General features: G+C 37.5%; 2 protein-coding genes across 4 annotated transcripts in view; both read left to right on the top strand.

The window, feature by feature from the left end:
• Window positions 1-14,015, top strand: part of LOC131029377 (probable CoA ligase CCL8) — a 285,390-nt gene that overhangs the window by 76,834 nt on the left and 194,541 nt on the right. The window lies entirely within an intron of this gene.
• LOC131874626 (uncharacterized) lies at window positions 9,490-11,475 on the top strand. The gene is made up of 4 exons (XM_059218303.1): window positions 9,490-10,059; window positions 10,168-10,503; window positions 10,637-10,709; window positions 10,812-11,475. Exons 1-4 carry the CDS (start codon window positions 9,514-9,516, stop codon window positions 11,339-11,341), a joined length of 1,485 nt encoding a protein of 494 aa, XP_059074286.1. The 5' UTR covers window positions 9,490-9,513; the 3' UTR covers window positions 11,342-11,475.

A 14,015-nucleotide genomic window follows, 5' to 3' on the forward strand; every position in this document is an offset into this window, starting at 1 on the left:
TGGCAAAACCGTGCCCTAGGCGCTAAGTTAGCTTGGAGACTCTTCAAGGAATACAACTCAAAATGGGCTTCTATTCTATTGCACAAGTATGTTCCCGGGGCTGACCCTATAAATATTTTTAGAGCCCATTCACATGTCAAGGGTTCACGAATTTGGAACTTTATCAAAGACTCTATAGGCATAATCAGCAAATTCCTCACTTGGGATGTAGGACTTGGGAATCAAGCTTTATTCTGGGAAGATTCCTGGGCAGGTTTTCCGGCGCTTGACACAGCGGGCTTCTCACCAAATTTCATTGAAATGTGTAAAGACACCATCGGTACTTATCTTAAAGATTATATTAGCCTTAACAACGATTATGATACAAATTTAACCTCAAGAGGAATATTGTTTAATCTAGAAAGTCAAAAGTTATTTAGTATCTTAAAAGATAGGAATATCACTATTAAAAATAGGCCTGACTCCCTTGTATGGGCTGGCTCTAATAATGGAGAATACACAGTTAAAGATGGCTATAAAACCATTATTCGAGACGAGAAAATGGACAATCTAGACATTCCCCTTAATTTATGCTGGAACAAAGCCTGTCTTCCCAAGGCTGGGATGTTCCTGTGGGCTGCTCTGCAGGACAGAATTTTAACATCGGATAGGATTCGTAAGATAGGCTTCGAGGGTCCTACAAGGTGCCCCTTATGTGAAAGTCAGGAGGAGGATGTGAATCATCTGTTGCTTAACTGTCCCTACACTCAAAATTGTTGGATTTGGCTTCAGCAATGTCTAGATTGGAAGACAGCCCTTCCGTTTGACCTACTAAGCCTCCTAAAAGCCTGGCCTACTCTTTACAAAGATAATCTTTATAAGGATATCTGGACCATTTCCCCATGTATATTAGCATGGGAGATTTGGAAGGAACGTAATCGCAGAATTTTTACTAACCAGAAATTAGATTGGAAAAACATAATTAACAAAATTGAGGCCTCAATTATGGAAAACATCAATAGCAAACTCCGGAATATCTTTTGCTATGAGGATTCATTTAGATCCTGGGATAATAAGATCAGACTTAAATGGCCCTCTTTAATCATTCCAAATCTTTTTGGTAGAGGAGGCACAAAGACTCAAGTTGACAGAGCTAATTGCTCCTGGGTTCCCCCCGAAGAAGGTTGGGTAAAACTGAATTTTGATGGAGCATCCAGGGGTAATCCCAGAGTGGCGGGCATCGGTGGGATTATTAGGAACTGGAAGGGAGAATCAATTTCCAAGTATGCCCACCCCATCAAGCCTACTACGAATAAGATGGCGGAATGCCTTGCCGCTCTGGAAGGCCTCAAAATCTGTAAAAATCTAAACTTGTCCAAAGTTGTGATTGAAGGAGACTCCCAAATTATCGTTAATGCTATCCGCACAAAGAAGACTCCTAATTGGATTATGAATTCTAAAATTGAGGAAATCAATCTTATCATAGAAACCTTTTCCGAGGTAATTATCAAGCACACTTACCGAGAGGGTAATACTGAAGCTGACTCCTTAGCAAATCTAGGTGCTAACGGCAACCACATTATGGAATGATTGCTTATTAGTTTCTTTTTTAGTTCTAATTCTAGCTTTCAAATATATTAATATATGTCTGATAGGTCTATTAATGTATAGTATAGGTATTTGTATACTTTGAGATATCATTTGGGTATATAGATATACGTCTTTATATATATACATAGAGTGACTTATATATCCTCAGCTATATCCTATCTTATTCTCACATTTGAAACACACATTTGGCTATATATATATATATATATATATTCTAGCTCTGTCTTTCTAGATTTCTTTTTATCAGACACATATATTTCTATATATATAGCTGAAATATATATACTGATATATGTTTAGAATTTTATCATGTAATCATTCATGCATCCTTCCTTTTACATACACATATGTTTATACAAGATTTATGTGTTTTCTGATCTGTATATTTCCTTACTTATTAGAACAGAGCTAGATTTAATCTAGTTGAATGTTTTTTCGTTCTTGCTGAGGTAAAGATTATCACTGAGTTCTAATTGGTAGCACATATAAATGTAAGGTAATAATGTTAATTCAGGCCCATTATGGCAAGCCGGCTTTCAGAATAAGTATGGAGATCTGTAAAATAGGATTGCTATTATTTAAATTCTATTCTCTACTAACATGGGCAGATAGTGGATAGTTAATTAGAATGGATAAACAATCCATTGCTAATTCAGATATCTTGATGAGGTAATCATTTCTTTATCATTTTTAACTCATTTTTCTTATATGGGCTAATAGTCTCTTTAAATTAATATGCATCACTTTGTTATTGTGATAATGGCTAACTTTTGGAGGAGGAGACTTCTTGTCTGATACTCAAGAACCTTTCTCGACAAAGCAAGAGGATAACATTTATCGAGAATATACGGGACATAGGTATGCCCATGTATGAAAGAGCACAGATCTTAATGAATATCAAACCGTGGGTATGCCTACGGAAATTTTGTATTTAATAAATCTCGTCATGATACGAGTCATGGGTATGCCCATGTTAATTTTGTATAAGGACAGGACCTATGGTCCCAGGCTAGGCTGGAGGTTTTCTCAACCCCGCTCTTTCCTACTAGCGCCTGCAGCGAGTGGGGTCACACTGTAAAATATTTATTTATATTAATAAAAAAACTCTTCAGGGCTTCGGCCTTTTATCGATCAAAAAAAAAAAAAAAAAAAAAAATAATTTGGCCACAATAATATTAATATCTCCCTAAAGACACAACATATTAACATGTCGTCTAAAGCAGGAGTCTCTCCTCATAATTCCCCATGTGACCAAATACACTTTCTAAAAATAGAAAGGGTCCATCTCTATTACTTCTGACTTACTATAAATAGTAAGTATGGCAAACGGAGTCCAAATTATTCTCTTCGGTGAGGACCTTTCACTGTTCACCGTGTCGCTGGAGAAGATAGTTTTATCTTGGTTTATCGTGATGGTACACCATTTGCACTGCCCTATAATGGCTAGCATTTGAAGCATTACTTTGAATGAAAGTTCGAGGTAACTTCTTGTAAATAATGTCCATGTTTGGATCTTTTCCTTTTTGTCTTTTGTGTTTTTGATTGTTTGTTTTTGCGTTGATTTTGTTGGTTGAAAATTTTGTACACTTGGGGAAATATACAAAATTGTGGTTTCAACCACAGTGTGTAAGTATGATACTCTCCTAATTAAGGGAAGACTCCCCCTATCTATCTAATACTAAAACTAAAATAGGATGGAACAACAGTCTTTCTTCTTTTTTCAAGAAAGCCAATATCCTTTTCTCTCCACAGAAAAGTGATAGCAATTTAACGTAAAACAACAGTAACAACTTTTGAAATGAAATGAGAGAAAGGAAATGAAGTTTCCTGAAAGCACTTCTATCACTTCCTTCGGGACGAGACAACAATATCAAGCTCAAAGTCTTGAATATGTGAAGTCCTATCTACCCTTTTCTATGCTAATGATATCAAGAACAAATTATAGCAGCACAAAGTCTGAAATATCTGATTCCCTTCTACACAAGACAACAAGAACTAGTATGAGCTCAAAGACTCACAACTATTTCTTATCACAAAATCTTTTTCTAATCTCTTTCAAGAACAAGTGTAAGCACAAAGTCTTACAGCTCTTTCTAGAAGAATGTTTACTCTAATTTATATTAACCTCCAATACTTGCAACACAAAGACTATAAATCAAATTCGATTAAGTTCTCTAAGAAACACTTGCAAGAAAGATAACATGTAACACAAACTCAAGAATGTAGCACAAAGACTCAAAACTTGAGCAATCTTCTTCTATTCCTTTCAATTCTTCAATTTACACATAAAAGCTCAAAGACTCCTTTGCTGCAATTTTGGCAGAGTTTTTGCTTGCTTTCTAAAAGATAAAAATTACAATAGATCCCCTCAAGTATTTATAGGAGAGGAGTCCTGAGAAAAAGGTGGGAGGATCCTAACTAACTTGAAAAATTCTCTCAACCACCAAGACTTATTCAATAACTAACTATGACTTATTCAAAGTTACAAGTTCTATTCTAAATTGACTTGTAACTTGTCCTCTTGTAATTACAAAAGTGCTAGTAATGACTTGACTTGCAATTTACAAAATGTTTTTACAAGTAAGCATGTCAAAAGAGAAACTACAACTAAGAGATTACAATTCTGAAAAATGCAACTAAGTGTTGAAAAACACTTAGGTTGCAGCATGTGAAGACATGAATCCTTTGAACTTTTGGATGATCATTTGTAGCTCATCAAGATTCGGTTCATGGGTATTCTTTGCCACGATCATGGTTTTCACAATAACATCGCTGCAACGAAGGATTGTGGCATTATTCTTCTCAAAGGAAGACTGAATTTCCTGCAAGAAGATTTGATAGGCAACCAAAACTTGAATAGATGCAACTAAAAATGGTTCACTCTTCCACTCATGATGAATCTTCAACTGTAGATCTGAGAGAACCCTTTCTTCTGATAATAACTCCCCATTGTGATCAATGATATTGCAAGAAGCTTTCTCACAACGAGAAACAATATCCTAAAATACTTCCAATCACAGTCTCATGCTATCATCAATGTCTTCAACAAGTGACTTGAGAACAAGGGCTTTGTTCTCCAAGAGATCCTGGTATTCTAGATACGCAACCCTTGAAGGAATAACCTGATGTACTAGAAGAACACTCAATTTTTGTTGAGGGATTTTGAGCCAAGTTACCAAGCTATCTTCCACCTTTTCCAAGTTTTGTTTGAAAGCATCAGAAACTTGGTTCAATTGTTCTTCGATGGTCTTCAATTTGACCATGATTTGGGAAACCTCCCTCAAAACTTGTGCACATAAATCATGAAGCTGATCTACCCAAGATTCCAATGCTTTTACCTTTTGAGCAGCTCTCTCAACTCCTTGAATTGATTCTTGTGAACTGGAAGAACTTGAAGGATTACTCCCTTCACCATCAGGTTTTGTGATCCTTTAAACAGCTGCAACAAGTTGCCTATTCTCTTCTTCTAACTTGTCTTTCTTCGCTAGAAGCTCATCATACCGCTGTATTAGTGAAGCTACAGAATGTTGGGCATCATGCTTGACCACTTCATGTATTTGTTTACCCAACTCTATCCTTGTGACCTTGTAATCAGCAACTTGCATCTCCTCATGTGGCTTGTCTACAAGAGGTTCAACAATTTCAGCCACCTTCATCTTGTTACTGTCAACTGTCACCCTTGAGATTGTCTTAGCTCTTTTAGCAACCTTGGGTCTTGATTGCCTAAGCTGCTGATAATCAAAGACATCGGGAGAAATTTCCTGCTTCTTTCTCTTGGGAGTGAAAGAACTAAGCCATGGAGGTAAAGCCATTAGTTTTCCTTCAGTAACAACTAAAAGTAGAGGAGAAGCAGTTTCTGTTTGAATAGACGTGGTCATCCTGGGGGAAGTATCTGTCTGGATAGCAACCATGACTTGCTCAGTAACCAAAGGACATGAGGATTGTCTCATAAACTCCTGAAAGCCGGAAGTAGAGGTATCAATCTCTGACAAATGAATACATACAGGAGTATCCTCGAAGATTTCTAGCAAACTCTCTTGTTGATAATCAAGAGGTGGCTCAACTACTGAAATGGGGATGGCGTCCTGAGGAGATTCATCCACTACTGTAGAAATATCATGAATAATGGAGGAAGCATCCACATCTGTGTCAGGAGGAGATAAAGGTAACTCCATGGGAACTGAGGAGGGAATCTCATGAGGTGACTCCGAAGCTAGTGACTTAGGAGCATCATCTGAATGTTGTTCTTCTTTTGAATTTTCAGGATCAATCACATGAATGTGAAGTTGGGATTTCTCCTTCCCACGAACTATCGCCTCCTTAGGAGGAAGCACCATTTCCCGACTAACCCGCAACTTGATCCTTGTGCCCAAAGATGATGCACCTTCCTTGTTTTCTATCTGGGTCTCAGACTTATGCCCGAGGGGTCCCGTAGAATCATCTTCTTTTCCAACCTTGGTCTTGATGAGCCTAACACCATTACCTTTGAGCCAAGTGTTGGTGTTAGCTAGTATGGGCTGAAATCTCTCAAGAATGGAAGGACATTCTTTGTGTGACCACGGGATTAAAGGAAGTGGGGCTTCATCAACTCTTCGTGAGACGTACTCTGGATCAAGCACATTCCCATCATCAATCATCTCTTGCGGAATGTCCACCAGGTTCAAATCAATAACCCGCTCAAGGGTGAGCCTGCAGTAATCCATCTTAAGAACCTCCTTTTTTGTACGGAGATTCACCCAGATATCTTCTATGTGATGCACATGTATGAAGGACTTTTTGATTCTCTCCTCCATACCTCGGTAGTCAAAATCTGCCCTTGACTTAAACCTTTTAAGTTTTATCTCCTGCATCTCGATCTCCATAGCTTTGGCTTTGGTGGATGTGATGAGGGAGTACCGGCCAATCTTCAATGGGTTAGTTGTAGAAATCCCCATTCCAACCTTATGCTTGACAGATTGATGTGCATGAACCGCCATGATCTGTCTTCCCAACTCCATAAGAATAATCTTATTAGTTGAGAATCTAGGGAGCATGTATGGCTGCCCATTGTAACATCCAACTCTCATGTAAGTGAAAGTCGGGAATCGAAGGAACAAGCAACCATATTCATTCACTCTTTCCCATGCCTCATCTGATACTCTTCTATTTTTTAGAGTCTTGTCAAATTGACACATGAAATAACCAAATAATGCATCCTGAACCCTCCTGAAATGTAATCTGCTAGGTCTCAAGGGCAGCTGATCATAGTACTCCCACACAGGTGTAGCGAGTGATCACCCTTGGTAGAAAGACCAGGGTAGTGTCTAAGTGATGCTGCTAGATACACCAAGTATGAGTTCATATAAAATGTCATGGTAGTAGGGACTGCTGCAAGTTGTTCACACAAAGCGTCACTGATAATTTATCCCCATGAGATGTGATGGGACTGCCTTATGAACATGATGAACTGATACATCCAGGGCTCAAAAACATTAGAATGCTCTAGTCCCAACATCTTGCTGAGAAGAGTAATGATGTTTCCAATTTCCCACTTGAAGTCACAATGGTACAACTTAGCCCACCTTGTGAAAGCGGCTCATGGCTCATGGATCCACTTGTTAATGTGGTGTTTGCAATCGTTCTCTCTCTTGACATAGTATTCAACTGCACTATCTTTTGAAATCTCCATATACACAGGTGCTGATGGTATTCTGAAAACTTTCTCAATAGTATCTGCATCAAGGCGGATTATTGCCTCCCCATCATCATTTCTAATGGTTCTTGTCTCCTTGTCAAAATGGTGAGCACAAGCAAGAACAAATTCAGGTTCTAGGGTAGCCACCCGAAAAGAAGATGCATGATGAATGTGGCTGTCCAACAACCGCTACATATTACTATCTTGCAGATCCTCCACCCTTTTGATGAAATCCGACATGTCAACATGCCCTATTTCCGTATCCTTGATATGATCCAAAGGAGAGGAAACTTGTGAAGGGGAAACTTCATTCTGGTACTTATTGAATTTATATTTCATCTTCTTTGGAACGGAAGATGATGGCAAATCTGACATTGAAGAACGACTTGGTATGCTGCGATGAAGACTTAAAAGTGTCAAAGCAACATCAAGATCAGCTGCAACTAACATCTTCTCTTCTTCAAATGGGAAAAATTCTAACCCTTGCACTTCACAACTTTGTGCGACAAAGATGGGAAATAAATAAGGATGTTTGAAACTTGGCTTTTGACCAATTTCGGATCTTGGGGAATGTTTTACAAGTATACAAGTGGGGAAGAACAAATGTGCAATCGAACTTTTGAAACCCGAATGCAAGTATATTTGTAAAAAGGAAAATGAAGAAGTGGGTGAAAAATGAGATTTTGACATGTGGGAAATGGTGGGAAAGGTATGTACGGATAAAGGCCATGAATATGAATGAAAATGGAAAGATTTTGGGAAAATCACTTTCAAGTAAATGGGAAGAACTTTCAGCTTGTAATCCGGTTTTAAAAACCCCATTTTGAAAGAATGAGTATTTTCCAACTTAAAAACTTGGAATTTCACCAAAAGATGATTAAAATCATAGTTTTAAAACTCTCGGACTCGCCTCGGACTTGCCACGGACTCGCGAGTCCTTTGGCGCCGTGAGTCGACTCGCCTAGGACTCGCGAGGCTAGTCCAGGCGAGTCTGAGCGAAAGACTCGCGAGTCTTTCGCAAAGACTCGTGCGAGTCTTTCGCTCGGACTCGCGAGTCTTTCACAGGGCCTCGCAGGCCCAGAAAAACGCGCCCGTGAGGGTTAAAAACGAGTTTTGTTTAAATTTTTTGACTTCATTTTGGTTTTTTTTTGGCTGGAGCAGGTTAGAAGGGTTTGGAGGAGTAGAGGGAAGAAGGAAAAATCAGCAAGAGAGATCTAGGTAAGGATTTTTCTCTTTCTTTTTTTTTTTCATTTGAATCATTTCATTGTTTTGAAACTGAAAAAAATCTTGAAAAACAAGGGGATATGTTGCCAAATTTTTTTCTATTTTCTTTCCTAAGTTATTTCCTCCTTTTTTTTTCTTGTTTTTGAATGCTATTTTTCCCAAATGATTCATTGTCATTTTTTTTGTTGATTTTCCATAAAACCCTGCTGATTTTTTTTTTTCATTTTAAATCAGCAATGGCAAGTTCAACTCCAAGGGCAACCCCAAGGTTAGGAAGACAAAGAGATAAAGCTTGGAAATATGGGATTGCAGGAAGCAAAAAGGGGGAGGTCACTTGCACCGAATGCACAAAATGGATGACTGGTGGAATCAATAGATTAAAATACCACCTTGCACAAATACCTGGATATGGTGTGGAGGCATGCCCCAAATCAACTCCTGAAATTATTAGAGAGATGAAGGCCATTCTTGCTGAGAATGATATGCATAAGGAAGAAAGGCAAAAAACAAGAGAAGCCATGGCAGCTGCAATGAATCCCACATTGTCCACTTCGGGTCCCATTGGTCACAGTCGGGGTCGTCAGTCACTTTCATCTTTTGGTGACAATGAGGGTGAGGCTAGTGGCACTTCTGTTAGATCAGACCCTAATTTTTTTGTACCACGCAATGTTCCAGGTGCACAACCTTCACTTGAAGGTACAGGATGGAATAGAGAGAAGCATGAACAAGCACGGATAGCAGCTTCAAACTTTTGGTTTTACAATAATCTATCTTTCAATGCAGCAAACAATGTGTATTGGGAAAGTTTTGTTAATGCATGTACAGTGGCGGGTAAGGGGTTTAAGGCCCCAACAGGTCATGACTTCAGTGGGCCATTGCTAGAGAACGCTGTGAAAAATACAGAAGGTGTGGTTGATGATCAGAAAAGGTATTGGAAGAGAAAAGGATGCAGCATTTTATCTGATGGATGGACAGATGGATAGAATAGGACTCTTCTCAACTTCTTGGTGGCTTCAAATGGTGCAATGGTATTCATAAAGTCTGTTGATGCCTCAAATGAAATAAAAAATGCAGAGACTTTGTGTAATCTGTTGGATGGTGTGGTTCGAGAAGTTGGAGTTGAGAATGTTGTCCAAATTATCACGGACAACGCAGCTGCATATGTATCTGCAGGTAGAATGCTTATGCAGAGGCATCCTTCGATTACATGGAGTCCTTGTGCTGCACATTGCTTGGACTTGGTGCTAGAGGACATTGGGAAGATTGGATGGGTGAAGAAGGTGGTTAAAAATGCAAAAAGTGTCACCAAATTCATCTACAACCATACTTGGGTGCTTGCTTTGATGAGAAAACACACAAATGGCAAGGACCTTGTGCGACCTGGAGTGACACGATTTGCTAGCCACTTCATCACTTTGCAGAGCATTCTTAGTGCCATTCCTCATCTTAAGCAGATGTTTGTGTCAGATGCTTGGTTGGGGTCTGCATACTCCAAAAGACCTGAAGCAGAGAAGATTGTGACCATTGTTTTTGATGAAGGGTTCAATAAAAGTGGAGAGGAGTTGACTGCGGTAAGTAACAAACACAAAAGTAAAGTTTATACAATCTTGTCTATTTGCTGATTTTATTTTTTAGGGGTTGATTTTGTACTAATTTAAAATTTGTTTTAATGTTTTTAGGTGACAGAACCTTTGGTGAGGGTTCTTCGTATGGTGGATGGAGAGGGCATGCCAATGGGTTTCATTTATGAGGCCATGGATAGGGCCAAAGAGGCCATTTCACATTACTATCGTGGAAATGCAAGAAAATGTGAAATCTTTTGGCGCATCATTGATCGTAGGTGGACAAACCAACTCCACCAACCGATACATGCCTTTGCCTACTTTTTGAACCCGAAATTCTACTTCTCTGATTCATTTAGGGCTGATGAGGAGGTCATGACAGGTGTTATTACATGCATTGATAAGATGACACCTGATCCTGAGTTGAGAGACAAGGTTCTTGATGAGTTGGAGGTGAGATTTGACATTTGCAATTGCTCTATCTTTATTTATGAATTCGGAAATGTTCATTATTGAATTTGAGTTTGACACTTTGACTATCTAGTATCTATTTCTGAATTTGGAAATGTTCATTCCATTGTTCAAGATCTACAAAAGTGCAGAGGGGAGACTCTTCTCATCACAACTAGCAATTGATAGGAGAGGAAAACAACAACCAGGTAAAACATTTAGAAACTTAGTTCAATAGTGCAAGAAAAAACCTACAAACTTGATTGTTACATTTTTTTCTCAATTCTAATATTTCTAAATGTTTTTTGTAGATTTATGGTGGGAGAATTATGGTGCCGGCACGCCTAATCTTCAAAAGATAGCTATCCGTGTTTTGTCTCAGCCATGCAGTGCTTCTGGGTGTGAACGAAATTGGAGTGTCTTTGAAAGCATTCACACAAAGAAGAGAAATAGATTGTCACAAAAGCGGCTCAATGATCTAGTATTTGTTCGGTACAACCTTCGCCTTCGAGTTAGACAGGTGGAGGGTGTTTCACATGAGGCCATTGACTTGGATGAAATTGATCCATATGGTGATTGGACCATGAATGAACAAAATGATGGTGATGATGTCCTCCTTACCGAAGAAGAAATTGCAGAAATAGAGAGAGGAGCAGCACAAGATGCAAAAGGAGCAAGATTGGATGAAGATGAGGACGAAGATGAGGATGATGATGAGGACTATGACTTTGAAGAAGAATCATCTCACCATTTAGATACCACAACACCCACTGCTACTACTTCTAGCTCAAGGCCTGAAAAATTGAGCTATATTAGGAAAAATACAAAGAGGAGGATGTAGTCTTCTCTTTGGTTTGTTCATTCACATTGCTGTTTTTCACATTTGCAGTTGGACTTGGACATATCATTATATGTAATTTTGTGAACATTTATATACTTATGCTGCCATTATAGTATTATACATTTTAGAGTTGAAAGTTGAAACTTGAATATGCTGCCATGAATGATGAAATTTCAAATATTGCGTGTTTGTACTTTGTATATCATATGACATGTGTAATGTTTCAATTATGGCACTTATGTTCTCTAAATGCATTAATTTCTTTATGGTTTTTTGTAAAACTACGGTTTTTTTTTTTGCCGAGTCTTTGCCGAGTCTTTCGCGAGTCTTTCACGAGTCCGAGTCCGAGTCCAAAATTTTGGTTTGCCGAGTCCGAGGCGAGTCCGAGATTTTCAACTATGATTAAAATATTCCAACCATAGGGGAAGATCAATCATTTTCATCTTACTTGCAATCGGGATTTAAAATCTCGAATGCAAGTAAAGCGGGAAAATGGGGAAAGACAATTCAATTCACAAATTGCTTTACTAAGGAGAAAATCTCTCTCACAAAACCGATTTTAAGCAAAAACTAACATATATACATATTTACAAACAGAAAGATCAAACAAGGAAAGAAAGCAAACAAAAAGAAAAAAAGAAAACAAAACCAAAAGAAAACCTTACCTTGCTTAACCAAGATGCCTCTTCAAGAGATGGAAGAATCTTTGAAAAGAAGAATCGATCCCTTAAATAGAAAATAAAACCAAAACCCTTGCCACGTTTTTGCAAACCCAGATTTGAAGTATAAACAGCAAAAATGGCTACCAAAATGGAGGAAGAATAGGTCAAATCTTCATGGATATCCCATGTAGGAGAAGCACAAACCAAAACGCCTAAATGTTGAGTGAAAACGTGGCACTTCAAAAACGGTTTGAAGAGGAAAAAACGCAGTCAAAAAAGCATGAAATGACCACCAAACAAGAAGCAACGTGTTCCCAAGATCATGAAATCCGCCTACAAATTAAAATGCCTCCTTATCCCACGAATTCCTCCACAAAAATCGGGTAGAAATTGTGGCAAAATCGATTTAGGAGAGGAAACTATGCTGGTCGGGTTCTTAGCAAGAAGCAACAAGTTTAAAAATGCCTTCAATAACATGCAATCGGGTTTTAGAAACCCTTTTACAAGTTTAAAATGCCTTCAATTTCATTCCTTAGGTAAATCGGGTTTGTGAGAGAAATTAACAAGTCAAAATAACTTGTAAGGGGAAAATAAAATCCCCTTTACAAGTTTTAATAGCTTAACTCAAAAAAGAACTTGTAATGGGAAAATAAAATTCCCTTTACATGTGACTAGAAAAACAATAAAACATGTAATAGGGAAATAAAATCCCTATTACACTTAAAAAGTAACTTTAAAACTTGTAATAAAGAAATAAAATCCCTATTACATGCTAAAATCACTTAAATAGGAACTTTTAAAAAGAATTATAGGTTTTTTTTAATTCATAATTTTAAATTAACTTGTAATATGTCCAAAAAGTTCCTATAATGATTTAAAAAGCCAAAAAGCACTTGTAATTAACTAAAAATTTCCCTACAAAGACTATAACAAAGGAAAACATAAAACTTGTAACTTAAGGAAAATTTCCCACCTGCAATTAGGGAGAAAAAACCCGTTGTAGACACCTAAAAATGGTCAACGCTTGCGGAGTCATGCTTTAACATTTACGCATTGCCTCATTTTAGGTTTTTGCGTCGCATTAACATTTCTCCTATGATTCACACTTGATCTTATTATTTGCGAGCATCGAGTCATTCTTCTACATTCTTCAATCATTTCGTTCTCAAATTCGGTCTTGTTGACAACTTTCAATCACGATTTTGGTTAAAATTATCCTGTCGTATCAATATGCGTGCTTATTTGTCATCATTTTGGACATCGTCAATCCTAATTAGGGTTTTGTCCTATTTTCAATCTTGTCATCTATTTTGTCATCAATCCTTATCCTTTTGTCAATTTTGTCATCTTGCGATCAATTTATCATCGATCGTTGTCGTTTTCTTAATTATGTCAATTTGGAATGATTAGTCATTGTTCCTCGTCAATTGGCGCATTTCTCAATCAAATCATTTTATCACATTAGTCATTTATTAATTCAAAATCATGATCAAATCAAATCAACATTAATTATCTTTTGTCAAGACCTAATTGTCTTCCTTGCATTTCTTCTAAGGTTTTATGATTTATTCATTTAACCTATTTTGTCATTTCTTCCTCTAGGTTAAATAATTTATTTATTTATCCTAAGTCTTCTTATCACAATTAAACATGCATTTAATTGGCTAATTATTCCTCTTTTTGTGAATTAATTAATAAATGATAAATTTTTAATTAATTTACCTAATTTTCTAATTTTTCATCATTTCTAATTCCTAATTTCCACCTATTTTCTAATTTCCTAATTTTAATTTCCACCTAATTAAATTGTCTCTAGTTCTCCCTATTTTTGTGCTTCGGTGGAAGCATGAATTTCTCATGTGTCATACTCTTGGCATAGCAAGATGTCATAAGCTTTTAGTCCTCTAACCATTGCATTGGAAATATGTCATAATTCATGACATAGAAGGTGTCATAACCTTCCTCTCTCCACCCAATTGTGCCATTTTCGAAATCAATTGCCAAAATATCAA

The sequence above is a fragment of the Cryptomeria japonica genome, chromosome 3 (assembly GCF_030272615.1).
Source record: "Cryptomeria japonica chromosome 3, Sugi_1.0, whole genome shotgun sequence".
NCBI lineage: Eukaryota > Viridiplantae > Streptophyta > Pinopsida > Cupressales > Cupressaceae > Cryptomeria > Cryptomeria japonica.